Source organism: Anser brachyrhynchus (assembly GCF_964034855.1).
Source record: "Anser brachyrhynchus genome assembly, chromosome: 7".
Lineage (NCBI taxonomy): Eukaryota > Metazoa > Chordata > Aves > Anseriformes > Anatidae > Anser > Anser brachyrhynchus.
This window is the reverse complement of record NC_137701.1, coordinates 41,637,992-41,652,073: the sequence shown is the minus strand read 5'-3', so window position 1 is coordinate 41,652,073 and position 14,082 is coordinate 41,637,992. Positions and strand designations below refer to the sequence as shown.

Here is a 14,082-nt window from a genome sequence, read left to right as displayed (position 1 = left end):
AAAATGAGGAAATATTCCATTATCCATTTTTTCCTGTAAGAACAAGATAAAATGTTTCCTGGGTAGGAAAGGGTATGTTAACGAATGCCTTTTTTATATAATTTTTTTTTAATCAATCCAATGTAGATAATGCTGTCATAATTGTATGTTCGGTTTAAGCAATCGCTATTGCATTAAATTTCACAAAAGCATTTCTGGACAGCAATCACAATGGTAAGATTATTGGCTGGTGAAAATATTCCTTATTTCACTAGGAATTATAGCAGTGTCATTTATTACAGTGCTGCTCATCATTTGAGCTACCATTACAAGCATGTTCTTTGTCAACTGCAAAATAATATGGACTAACGTAAAATCACCACAAATGTACTTTAAACAAATGAGTTCTAATTGACATTTGTGATAAGGTAAGGCAGTGCAAGACCAAGTGCTGCTTTCAGATGATGAGGTAGCTCAAGCTCTTTATAACCAAGTTGACTGTGCTTACTCATATCTTGATAGCCTCCAGCCTTAATAACCTTAACATTGGAAGCTCAGTTTTAAAATCACTGAGAAATCATTAGTCTATTACCAGCTCAAAAACTTTTCAAACTAGTATTTAGTCATGAAATTAAGATCCAAATTTAATTGCCTTGCAGTAATTTTTCATTTAAGACTAAGAGTTCCGTGGGTATGAAACTTGTTTATATTCAGACCATATGATGCAATCATGTTCCCCCTTCCCCCCTCCGTATAGAGATAATCGCTAAGATACATTTCAGAAATGTTTTGCAGATTTAAAATATATTGTTACCTGGACATTAATACCTAACCCCAAACCCAAATATTAAGACCTATTCTTAAACAAAACATTAACTTACCATACAAACACTTTATGAGCATATTTCTGTAACACTGCATACAACTTTGCAGAATGGACAAAAAGGTCTGATTCTCAAAGTTGCATTAGTTCTACACTACTGATTTTTATATTTTGTTTGAACAACAAACCCACATCTCAAATCTGATTTACATGGTGGCATACATTACATTTGATACAGAATACCATAATGATGCTTCTGTTTGTTGCAGTCAAGTGAACCCTTTCCGATACCCACATTTTGACATACAAAATACACTATACTAACAGTAGAAAACAAATTTCAGAAACAATGTTTCTTTCCAGCAATGCAATCAAAGACAATGGTTAATTCTGAAATGCATGCTGGATTTCTGAATTGCTAAAAGCACGGCATATACCTGTTCCTTTACAGAAGCTAAAATGGTAGTGGCAGTAGTCTCTGGTTCCATGCCTGGGACTGTGGAAGTTTCCTGTGCTGTCTGTGGCAGCCCATCTTCCACCACTGGGGTCTGCTCAGGGGCTGGCATTTTGCCTGCAATAAACAATATTTTTAAATAGTTTACATTTTCAGTCAGGGACATTTAAGTAAATACAAATCTTCAGGATTATAAATTTTCATCTTCCTTCTAACACCTTTCCAAACTTAACCAAAATAGCAGAGAACTTCATACTACACATATCAGCATATGTTCCTATTATTGTGCTTCACCTTCACAAACTGAAATCGGAATGTAAAGAGCAGGCAGACGTTACCAAGCAGCATGATGTTTAAAGATTATTTTTAAATACTATCTTGTGGAAATTACTAAAAGTAGCAAAGTCCAAGATGCATAAAGAATACTAGTATTAAACATCAAGAAGACATAGAATCAATAGAGGTTTACATCATGCATAGAGGAATGACATCTAACAGCAGAGTGTTTTGCTGTTGGGAGCAAACCAAAGAGATTAATTATGGTTAATGGTAATAATGCTTCTAGTGCTCTTTTTCCAAAAAAAAAAAAAAAGAAATTAAAGCAGTAAAGTTACAGCCATTGTCCTAGGCTATGGATAGCACAGAATGGATAGACAGGATGAACGTTTGAGAATCCCAACCTTCATTATTGTGGAAGCAGCACACACTAACAACCCCAGTACATGTAAAAAATAAAAATACAATAAATAAATAAGAAGTTGCTATTAATTAATATTACAGATTGTTATGATGTGTTTAATACTTTGAAAATAGCACAGAGGCGGTATTGATGCATCTCCTGCACACATACCAAACTCTAACTTCCTTCAGCAAAGAAAAAATTCACAAGATTTAACATTACAGTAATAAAAATTTAGATTTTCAAAAGAAGCTCAATATTCTTAGAGAAGGCATACAATATGAACAGTAGCTTCCTTCTCTTCATTTGACGAAGAGTAGCTTACTCTGCAAACAGTCCACAGGCTATCTTCTGGGACGGAGAAGGAAAAATCGCTGCAAATACCACACGGCTGTATATCAAAGCACGCGAGCTTAGCTCCTTTTCTTTCTTCCCTCACATTACCACCTTCCAAAAGGATCAAACCACAAACAAGGCAATATAAAGATGATTATGCCAGGCACTGTCCTCCTCCCAGACCAAAACAGGCAAGCCCAGGCTAAGTATTTCTTCTTCCCCCAGCACGACCCCAGCACCCTCAACGCCCCAGCCAAGCCTTGCCGACCCAGCCCAGCCCCACCGCCTCCCACTCCAATCTGTGAGGGAGAGGAGGCCCCAGGCCAGCGCCATGCTGCCGGCCTGCCCGGGGCCTCACAGCGGCGCGCAGCCCAGCTCCCGGCCTTCCCGCCAGGCCCCGAGGCCTGGGAGGCGGCAGCCCACGGCTGCGGGCAGCTCCTGGCAGCGGGCCCCGCCGGGCTGCTCTCCGCCACAGCGAGGATAACAGCCACTGCTTCCACCTCATCACGCTCAGCTGAACTCAGCCGGTGCCGAAATGCCTGTGGCCACGTCTGGGGAGATCGAGCCGGCTTTCTCTCAAACAGTGCAAAACTTACGCTTGGAGAATACTTGTAGAATACATACAGAGTGATAGCACATGGTTTGCATGCCGTATGTTTTGTGTGATATTGCGTACTGCTTGACTTGCAAAGTATCACCAAATGAGTGTCCGGTGATACCTATTTTTGAAACAACATTTTCATTCATCTTAAGCTTACAATACAATGGCAGCCAAACTAAGATTTCCTAAGCTAATCTTAAATCTGGCATACATCTAGAGCTTCAGAGACCCCTGCTTCTAGAAGAAAAAGTTAAACAGCATTAAAGAAAGCAGAATAAAAAACTTCTCCAATAGTTATGTAAGTTTGAAGAATTGAAGCGGCAGACTCAACTTGAAGGCTTTGGAAAAGAAAATAGTAATCTTTAAAGGCTTTTCTTGTAAAAAATCAACTCTTTCATCAAGCCGTAATGAGCAAAAGAATCATAGAATATGTTTCAATTCCCTGGGTCATACCTGGATTTTTAAATCACTTTCCACCACTCTTTTATGACAACAACTCAGTGTTTCAGGTTTCTAAACAGACTGTTAAATTTGGTAGCATATCATTAAGTAATAAAACTACACATTCAAGCTTTCCCTTCACTTGGTAAAATTTGTTAAGAGATCAAAATGTCAAATCTCAAACGCCCTCACAAGTTACAACTGAGGGATGAATCCCATTGTGTCCTGACCTGCAAAGGAACCAGCGGAGTGTCCATTATGTTCAGAACTTCCAGGTGCGAAACAAAACAATTAAATCATAGAATCATGGAACAGTTTGGTCTTGAAAATTACTCTTTATTCCAAAACAAAACAAAACAAAAAAAAGGAAATTCATGATTCGCTAGAAGAGCTGCAGTGGGGCAGATTTCATAGAATCATAGAATGGTTTGGGTTGGAAGTGACCTTAAAGGCCATCTAATTCCAAGCCCCTGTCATGGGCAGGGACGCCTCCCACCACCTACACCAGGTTGCTGGTGTACAACTACGCCCCCTCCAGCCCCTACAACTTATCTGTAGTAAATTTCTGTAGAACCCAGTCAAGGAAATGCATAACTGGACTAGTCGAAAAGTATCGTCATTTCTCTGAACAGAAAATATACCCAATATTGAGTCTCTAATAACAACACTCAAAGGAAAACCAATCAAATTAGTTACTAATGAAGACGTCAATGTTAAATGTACATCTGTCTCAGTGTTAAGAGGCGTACTTAGAGAGCTACACCTTCCCAGACAGGCAGTTGTTTTAACTGCTGTTCTTTCAATTAACACATTTCTTGGCAAAGTTACTGATTTTCTAATCTTGGTATCAAGATTAGACAGCTGTTGGCTTTGATCCTACAGACACTTGGGTAAGCACTGAACCTAACTCCGAGGCGTATGCTCATTCACTCTGGCTGCCTGCTGAGCTCGGGTGATGCAGTGCACAAACGGGATGATGCTCCCCGCAGCCCAGCCCACAGTGCCTGCCACCACGCCTCCCTCAGGCACACTACTTGAAGAAAGCAATCACCTAAATTCCCAACTCCTATTCCAAATTTTGAAATTCTCCACTTAACAGTAAAAGACAGAAGAACAAAAGTGGTGACACTAGCTCTAGGCTGGATTGGCTGCATTTACGTTTTCCATCTAGAAGCAAGCATGCAAGAAGAATAAACCTGTTCAGTTTGAAGTCTGTAGTCTGAAATAACCTACACCAATTCTGAGAAGAGCAGCACTTCCCTCCTCTTTACTGTGAAAGCTCACTCAAATGGTTTAAGGAAACCACAAAGTGAGTTGGATCAATGTAAACCAAGCCACCAAAAACATTCCAATCAGTTTGTGACAGAGACCATCTCTTCAGGCAACTGCAAGGATTTGCTAGAGTAAATCTTTAACTACCTCTTCACAGAACACCTATTGCCTTCACCATGCACGCTTAGCTTATCAACCCCTACCATGCAGAAGCACTAACTCCTGAACACCTCCGAGATGTTGTTCTTTTGTACAAATGCAGCAGACTTGTTGGCACTCCAGCATAGACGATGGCGCAGATTCACCAGTTTTCTTTAGTAATTTGCCAGTCTTGGTATTCCCACTTGTCCTCCAATCATGCACTGAAGTCGTAGTTGCCAAAATGGGTAATCCTTTCTCTTGTGTCTGATTGAATGGTCAAACAGCTGCAAAGCAAATAGGTCCAGTGAGTTGAACTGACACAAAGCTATGCTTGTTTCCTCCCGTGTGTGTGTGTGTGTGTCTGTGTCTGTGTCTGTGCGTGTGTGTGTGTGTGGAGGGAGTTGGATGGTATTTTTCTGAACCAGCTGATCTTGTAGCCATGTGTAATCACTGATTAAATGAAGGAACCAGAATACACAGTTGAAGAGAAAGAAGAAATATAAGAAATCACTAAATTGAGGGGAGGAGAGGAAACCACATTTTAATTCTTCATTCTCGCTAGTCTCTACTCCCCACCTTTCATTGCTCCTCCTGTCACTTTCACAGTGATAGCCAATGCATTTGCCAGCATTGAGTAACCCCTGTCCAGGCAGGAGACAGGGGCAGGAAACCACAGACCTTTCCAGTTTCCCTGCAAGACATCAAGTGTGGTACTTTTTCACAGTTTCCTTCTCACTTCATTTCATATTCCTCTTGCCTTCCTTATGCAGATGATTTTCCCAATTTTTCCCCTTGCTTATGTTCTGAGCCTCCCAATACTGACCTGAAGCCAGTAATAAAAGCCACTGAAGTAATTTCTGCTGAAGAGGTAATATAATTCTCACGAACACTGTTGACTAGGGTAGGATAGTCTGACAGTATACATCATGTGACAGAAACATGAGGAAAAAAAAACAAGCAACGTCTTATTAAAAATCCTTATGTGTCTAGCTAAAAGTTTAAATCAAGCAACAGGAGTAGAGGAGGACATCAGAGCTACTTCATTGGTACAGAAGAAAAAAGCTCCAATAAACCAAAGTCAGCTTGCTGGGACATGGACATGTTATTTATTATACAATTAAGTTATTCATATAAATCTGCACTTAAGTGACAAGGCACGTTTCAGCCTCAAAGACTCTTCTCTTTTGATCCTTTGCAGTATATGTAAAAATTGAAAACAAAACTAGGCTTACTACATTTCCACAGTTTTTAGATGAAGACCCAATTAAATTTTATCTGATTTTATGAGTTACTTCACAGACATGTCAGTACATTTCTAGTTACGAGTGGTTCACGTTAGCTCCATCCTGCTACAAGGATGGAGCGCTGCTCGCCTGTAAAGTAGGCGGTGATTTACATTCTCAAGCTTGGTGCAACCAAGTGACTGAACTAAAATAAACTGTGTTATGTCTACCAGCCAGTAGTTATTTGTTTGGATGAAAAGGCAGCAGATGACAACTTATCCACTTGCAAAGATGACACAAGCAATGAAAAAATGGATTATATGGATCTAACACAAAAAAAAATAGTTTTAAAATTTCCAAACACAGGAAGAGTCAAGATACTTCAAATATCACACTATAGGCTAAACATTCTGTTAAGACGTGACCTTTCTATATGGACATGGGTAGTGCAGAAGCTTTGTACACATGGACTTAATTATTTGATGAAAACAGGGAAGTAAATATACTATCTGATGAAAACGTGGAAGACATTGACTTCTAAAATGACAGCACAAAAAAATACCTGCACAAATTGCACAAACTGAGTTCCTTGGTAATAAAAGAAATCTACGTGCAACTGACACACTGCCTGAGAAATGTGGGAGATGGGTTTAACTATCTTATTGTGAAAGTTGGTCTCTTCATCATCCACTTTTCTTTTCAAAGTATGTTTTTCCCTCCTTCCTTCCCTCTCCAAGTGCAAAAGGCAGCTGGAGCTATATCCTTTTAAAAATGTTTAAAAGGATTACCCTAGTTTTTGGCTAAATGTATTTTTGTTACAGCTCCTAGTAAAAGACAGCCCTTTTTTTGGCCGATGGCAACATACTTTCACTTCGTTCTAGTGAACAGGCAGGATTCTACATCCACAAATATCCAGTTGTAACATGCTCGCAAGATTAGTATTTTTATAGTTTTCAAACTAACCATTCAAAAGAAGAGATCAAACAGGTATAGCAAGACAACCATTTTGAATAAGTGTATATTTACGACCACAGCCTTCAAGGCCTGAGGCACCATTTGTAGCTCACCTTAAAAAAAAGGAAGAATCTTTGTCATCTAAAGGATGTCTGGAGAGCATTCATATTTCACACATGTAACACAGAAGAAGCCATTTGGCAATAAGACGACCTTTCAATAGTTAAGTCTACAAGGCTCCAGTGCCTTAAAGAACACACAAATGACAGACCCCAAATCTGAATTTTTCTTTTGGACCATCCCAAATCTGTATTGCCCTGATCTACCAATGTATTTGAATCCACTGCCATTTAGAACATCAAGCGGTAAGAAATAATGTGAATTCGCCAAGAGAAAATTATATCAAATCTATCAAATTTTGTTTTTTGACAAGAGCACTAGAAGAAATACATCTGGGATATAAAGCTTTTGACGCTGTCACGTGGCCTTCTCACAAGCAGTCTAGATAGCTTAGATGAACATACCATGGGGGAAAACAGGCAAACAGAGTAACTTGTTAAAAGCTGTAGTCAGAGCAGCAGTTAGTAGTTCAACTGCATTGAAAGGCATGAAATGTCATTCCGTCACAGGTCTGGTACCGCCTAGACGTGGTTACCTAGGGTAATAAACGAGAGCCAGCACCATTATTAACACTTTATAGATGATGGCTGCAGTCCAGGGAAAGGAGGATATCTGTCATTAAATGGTAGGGTCAGCATTCAGAGATCATGAACAACAGAATCATAGAATGGTTTGGGTTGGAAGTGACCTTAAAGGCCATCTAATTCCAACCCCCTGCCGTGGGCAGGGACACCTCCCACCACTAGACCAGGTTGCCCAAAGCCACACCCAGCCTGGCCTTCAACACCTCCAGGGATGGGGCATCCACAACTTCTCTGGGCAACCTGTCCCAGTGCCTCACCGCCCTCTGAGTAGAGAACTGCCTCCTGATATCTAACCTAAACCTACCCTCTTTTAAATGGGACCGTTACTCCTTGTCCTATCCCTATACCCCCTGACAAAGAGTCCCTTCCCTGGCTTTCCTGTAGGCCACGTTTAGGTATTGAAAGGCCACTGTAAGGATGCCTGTAACCAAAGCATATTTTTCTGTGACAAAGTAAAAAAGGAAAAAAAGATTCATTTAACACTCCTGCTTATTTTTACATTTCCTGATGCATTGAAATGCTTTGCAGTCTGCTTAGCTAAAGAAGCATATCCAGTTTTGTGCACCAAATTTCCAGTTAAATCGATTGAAAAGTCAGAAGAGCCCAACTGAAGCCATGCAAAAATTTGTGGGAGCTGCCTGTGTTTAGATATAAAGCAGAGACTAAGGGAAAAAAAGTGATAAAAGCTGAAATGTTGAAGTTACTGCAGGAAAAGCAAAACAACCATCAAGGATAATATTTAAAAGCTACCACTATTTTCTGACCAGGTATCATACCATATCCAATGATATTAATAATTGTGTTACTCTCTCTTCTAAATAGGATGCTGGGATGCCTCTTTCTCCTTTCCAGAATGAGACAAACTTTATTTTTACACTTCTTCATAACTACAGGTAACACAACAATTAAATGCTCATGCTTATGATTTAGATAAGCCTGATAATTAATACTGATATATTTCAATTAGCAAATCTATTTACCTCCAGAAAAGCTAGACTTAATCAGTTAGTTACACTGTGCTTTAACATGAAGCTCAAAATGAGAGTTTTAAAACACAGCTATCAAAAACAAATCCTCTCAATAACAAACTAGTTGGAAAATTACACAATTTTAAGTCTTGAAATTCAACAACTAATTCCTGGTGAAGGGGATTTCCATTTTCAAAACAGAAAAAGCCTGCTCTTGCTTGCACTCCGCAAGTCCAGGAAAACATCAATATAATAGCTCAGGAAATGCACTCAGGGATGACAACAGCAGAAAAGAATGTACTTCCAGACTTGCAAGATTGCTATTTCATATAATGCTAAAGCAGTAATTGTAGTTAGAGGCATATCTTTCCATTTTTAGAATGACTTACTTTTGCTTTATAAAAAATATATACAACTTCTGATAGCTGAAACTTGAACTGAGCTTTCTGAACACTGCAAAGAAGGGAACAGCAAGCGGCTGACAGGGAAGCACCCCAACCCAAACCAACTCTGAATACTCTTCAGCAGAGAAAAGTGCTAAACCCACTCCTACTTGAAAGGGAAATAAACAAGAAACACCCATGTTACTATACCGCAGGAGCTGAAAGTGTTACACTTATCATTTATGCTAGGCAAAAAAGGAAACATTTCATCTAGGTGTCAGTTACCAGTTATCTTTTCAATATCACAGGCAGCAGGGGAAATTACAGATGTTAACAGCATCTACCTAATTGCATTTTGTGCTTTGCTGTTTGTGAGAGAGATCATTTCAAATCCAAAGTTTTTAAAATGAAGCACCCAGCAAAGGCATAGAAGAGGTTCGACAAAGGGTTTAACCTCTTTCCTTTTTCTTTTAATGCTCACCTAATTCACTCTCTCTCAGTTAAGTTCGCATAGGACCAGACAGGTAAAGCTGCAAACGACAGAGCAAATGTTGTCTCAACATGCCCAGCAAAGCAGGGGCACAAGCAGGGGCTCAGAAACCTGCTTTACACTTCTCTTGTTTTACAGGAGTATACATAGTTCCACTGTTTTTTTGTGTGTGTGTGTTTTTTTTTTGTCAAACAGAAACACAATAAAAACGAAATTGTTTGCACTATATACTCTGCATGTGTCTGCATATAAAAGACATTATTTGAAGAAATAATTAAGAAGTTTCTCACTCACAATGGCAAATACACTTTATAACATTTTTCTCTACAGTAACACTGCTAGTTAACTCCAAGTAGCTCTCAACACACCTTCTGATGAATGCTGTTATAATCTTTTTTTATACATTTTAAAAATAGATTTCAGCAAGGCTATAAATGCAAACTTCAGAAGAACATAACCAAATACGGAGAGGTAAACATAGGCACGCTCACACCGCCTCGTCCCACTCTTACCCGGTTTTAATACTGATGCTGCTGCTGCTTGCCAACATCCTCCTGCTAAGGCACAGGAAGGATTTGCGCCAACAGGTTTGTCAGATACATGGAAAAAGCCAGACGTCCCTTAACTTGCAATTTACAGTCAGCTCGGGATAGCGTTTGCTCGCAGCTGAACTGATGGGATAATGCGCCTGTACTTTACTGCGTCGCTTGTTCAGTTTTGGGCCCCTCGCTACAAGGACATGGAGGTGCTCGAGAGAGTCCAGAGAAGGGCGACCAAGCTGGTGAGGGGTCTGGAGAACAAGTCTTACGAGGAGCGGCTGAGGGAGCTGGGATTGTTCAGCCTGGAGAAGAGGAGGCTCAGGGGCGACCTTATCGCTCTCTACAGGTACCTTAAAGGAGGCTGTAGCGAGGTGGGGGTTGGTCTGTTCTCCCACGTGCCCGCTGACAGGACGAGAGGGAATGGGCTAAAGTTGCACCAGGGGAGGTTTAGGTTGGATGTTAGGAAGAACTTCTTTACCGAAAGGGTTGTTAGGCATTGGAACGGGCTGCTCAGGGAAATGGTTGAGTGACCATCCCTGGAGGTCTTTAAGAGACCTTTAGATGTAGAGCTCAGTGATACGGTTTAGTGGAGGACTTGTTAGCGTTAGGTCAGAGGTTGGACTAGATGATCTTGGAAGTCTCTTCCAACCTAGACAATTCTGTGACTCGGTCCTTGGCCCAGCGGAGCGACGCCGGGTCTGAGCTACGCCAGCACTCAGCACCCGAAGGAAGGGCACGTGCCCGCCCTGCCCTGGGCACGGCTGGCTGGGGAGCCCCGGGGTGGGAGACCCCTCACAGGCAGGCCGGTGCCGCCAGAGGCCTGGCCCAGCCCAGGGGCAGGATCAGGGCGAGGGGGAAGACGGCACGAGGTTTTCAAATGCGAGGTCATCGCCATCGCTACCCCTATCCTCAACAGGCATGGGGAGCATAAAGCATTAATATTAAAGAAAACCTAGTGGTACTGCTACACGCCAAAACTGCCAGACCAGGTCAGTCACTCGCTGCATACTCACTGTCACCAGTTAACGCCTCATTAGACCTTGCTATCCCCCAGTAAATAGGAAGGCTCAGCATCCACATCTAATACGCTTCACAGATACACCACGGGGATTTGCGCAGGGCATATTAAATCTCACAGCCAGGAACGGACGTGTCTGGCCTCAAGGTGCAGCACAGGGAACAGGGTGTCCTCACGCCCTGGCCAGCTCTGGCTCCCCGAGTCCCACCTCAGGCCGCCGGGAAAGCTGCTCCAGGCGGAACGGCCCGGCCGCCCCGCCATGCTCTCGCCGATGCCGCTTCCCAGTGCCACGAGGGCACTGACGGAGGACTTCCCGAGTCCTGGCCAAGGCATCCCACAGGCAAGCCACCTCCTACAAATAAACAGCTCTATACTAAAGATAAATTCAAACGGCCAGATTAAACAAGGTACTATGTGGTAGGCAACAAAATCAAATGCAGAGGTCCCTTCCAACCTCAAGCATTCTATGAAAACTTAAAAAACAACAACAACCAACCCCCCCAAACACTGAAATGCTATTTCAACTTCTAATGAAAGTAACTTTGTATGCTGCTGAGACGCTCAAATACTTCAAGTGAAATGGGTAAGTATAATTTACATTCACCACATGCTGCTGCTTTGATTCACCAAAGCTGAAGCTTAGAACTACAAATTCTTAATCCAGATTTTGTTTACAAATGAAACAAAAACAAATCAGAAAAATTAAGACCAACAGATGTGTACTAGTCACCGTGCTACAGACCTCAAGCTTTCTCTTACCACAGCCTTAAAGCACCAACACTTAGTGCTTAGTCATTAAAAGATACATACCAGTAAACAGGGAGATACTTCAGAAGCAATGTAATTTCCTTATTTCTTAACTTATTGGCCAGAAACCTAAGAGGAAATCTGCTGTAGAACATCATACTTTATTTACAAGAAATGCCATACATTTCGCAGATTTGTACAATAGTAAGTCTTCAAGAAAGTGAAAATTTTTATTTACTTGGGCAGCAGTATGACCTTCAGGTTTCCCTCTGAATTCTGACGAACTGATGACCTAACTTCACCGATGGCCTATTTGCAAAGTATGGAAAGACTTGGGTCCATGCCAAGTATAACACGCTCAAAATGAAAAGAAAAAAAAACGGAAAAGTTTTGTTTAATAAGCTACTGACTCAGTGTCTCCACAAAAGACATTTTCGTGATATTTCCAATTTACTAGGTATAAATTTAATCCAGCAGTGAATTTTAAGACACACTAGCCAAAGAAAAATTCCAAAGATAGGAACAGCCTTGTTATCAGCTTTCAACTTCACAGAGAAGTCATCTCTCTGGAGACTTATTATCTGTAACTGGTCATACAAATGCATTCCTTTAATTGTGAAAGGGCAAACCTCACAGCGTAACCATTAATGCATTTTAGTGAATCTCCAACAGCAGAGAAGAAAAAGCTGCTTGCGGCTTGCAGCCACTCTAAAACTTTGGGGTGGAAGCTATAGCAGAAACAAATACCACTGGAAACTTTGGTAAGATCCAGCTTTTCTAGACTGATTTATGCATGAATAATCATCATAATGGTGGAGCGCAGGTATTTATTTCATAGATATGGTAACTAAAGAGCAGCTAAACCTACAGAAAGGTTACTTACTCAACAAAGTTGAGACTAAAAGATGTAAGAAAAAACTCAGTTGCAGAAATAGCCATGGACCAGATTGTTAACGACTGATTTAACATGAAAGGATAATAGAAGCAGGCAAACCTGTAACTGAAATTACTTGACTTGAGAAGAACAAAACTTATTAAATAAGAAACAACACGGTTTCCAGCTGAGCTGAGGGGAACGGTCTGATGCTAGTGAAACAGACTTTTTCAACAGCTGTCCACACTAGTGGAAGGGATGACATTCACACAAGCATCTGATGCACACACAAGGCAACAAAGAATTAGCTATCTGGGGTGTATAACTATTTTAAAACAGATAAAGGTGAAAAAAGTAGAGCACTCTAAGGGGAGAGAAGAAACCTGCAAGTCCATGAAGCTTGAGAATTGTTGTTTTACAAGTCAAATAATAACATAATGATGTGAAAGTTATAGACAAATAAGTGAAAGACTTGCTAAAGCAACACAAATTCCGTCAGTAACAAAAACATTTGTCTGTCCAGAAAACATGCCCAGGTGATACCCTAGCAGGTACTGTTATGATCTTGAGAGCGGACTCTTAAAATAGAATGATAGAAACCCTGAGTTGGACGTGACCCACGAGGATCATCGAGTCCAACTCCTGGCTCCACACAGGGCCACACAAAAGTCAAACCCTGTGTCTGACAGCTGTCTGTCCAAATGCTTCTTGAACTCCGACAGGCTCAGGGCCACGGGGAGCCTGTCCCAGTGCCCGACCACCTCTGGGTGCAGAACCTTTCCCTAACCCCCAGCCTGACCCTCCCCTGTCCCAGCTCCGTGCCGTTCCCTCGGGTCCTGTCACTGTCCCCAGAGAGCAGAGCTCAGCGCCTGCCCCTCCGCTCCCCTCGTGAGGGAGCTGCAGGCTGCCATGAGGCCTCCCCCAGTCTCCTCCAGGCTATCCCATTGGTATACCCAATTTACTTTTTCTTATGGCAAAAGGATACCTTGGTATACAAATAAAATAACTACCACCATAAAGGAAATCAAACTACTTGAATCACACCAGCTAAAATAGCAGAAAGTAGCCAGCTCCTCTGGGATGTGTTTACAGTCAGTATCACTTAGATTCATTTCCTGCTGGAAAATGTTAAGATCAAAGCATGGTGATTTGCTAGCTTTCATTCCGTGGCAAGTGGTAGGGCCATTTCAGTTAGGGAGCTTGAATAAAATACAAGCAAACAGCTTCACACAGTAGCTGAACTTATTTAACGACCAGAGTTATGCCTGCACTTAGCATCCATCCATAGCATTAAAACAACGCCACATACATCCAGACACCCACAGGACTTTTTAGACCCACACACTGAGGTTCCACACACAGGCTGAGCATTTTCACTGACTCTTCTGGAGACAGTGATGCACCCATGTCATTCATGCACCATCCAGATAGATGGACCAAGGCACAGATCAGCTGC

General features: G+C 41.5%; 1 protein-coding gene across 18 annotated transcripts in view; it reads right to left on the bottom strand.

The window, feature by feature from the left end:
* PKP4 (plakophilin 4) overlaps window positions 1-14,082 on the bottom strand; it is a 94,796-nt gene that overhangs the window by 69,921 nt on the left and 10,793 nt on the right. For 14 of the 18 annotated variants that reach the window (XM_080600015.1, XM_080600017.1, XM_080600016.1 and 11 more), the window contains exon 2: window positions 1,240-1,373. In XM_080600015.1, coding sequence (XP_080456141.1) covers window positions 1,240-1,368 — 129 coding nt within the window. In that variant the 5' untranslated portion in view covers window positions 1,369-1,373. Of the gene's footprint in view, window positions 1-1,239; window positions 1,374-2,260; window positions 2,364-4,788; window positions 5,011-14,082 lie in introns of those variants that run through there. The other 4 variants (XM_080600022.1, XM_080600027.1, XM_080600028.1 and 1 more) reach the window with 2 other exon arrangements.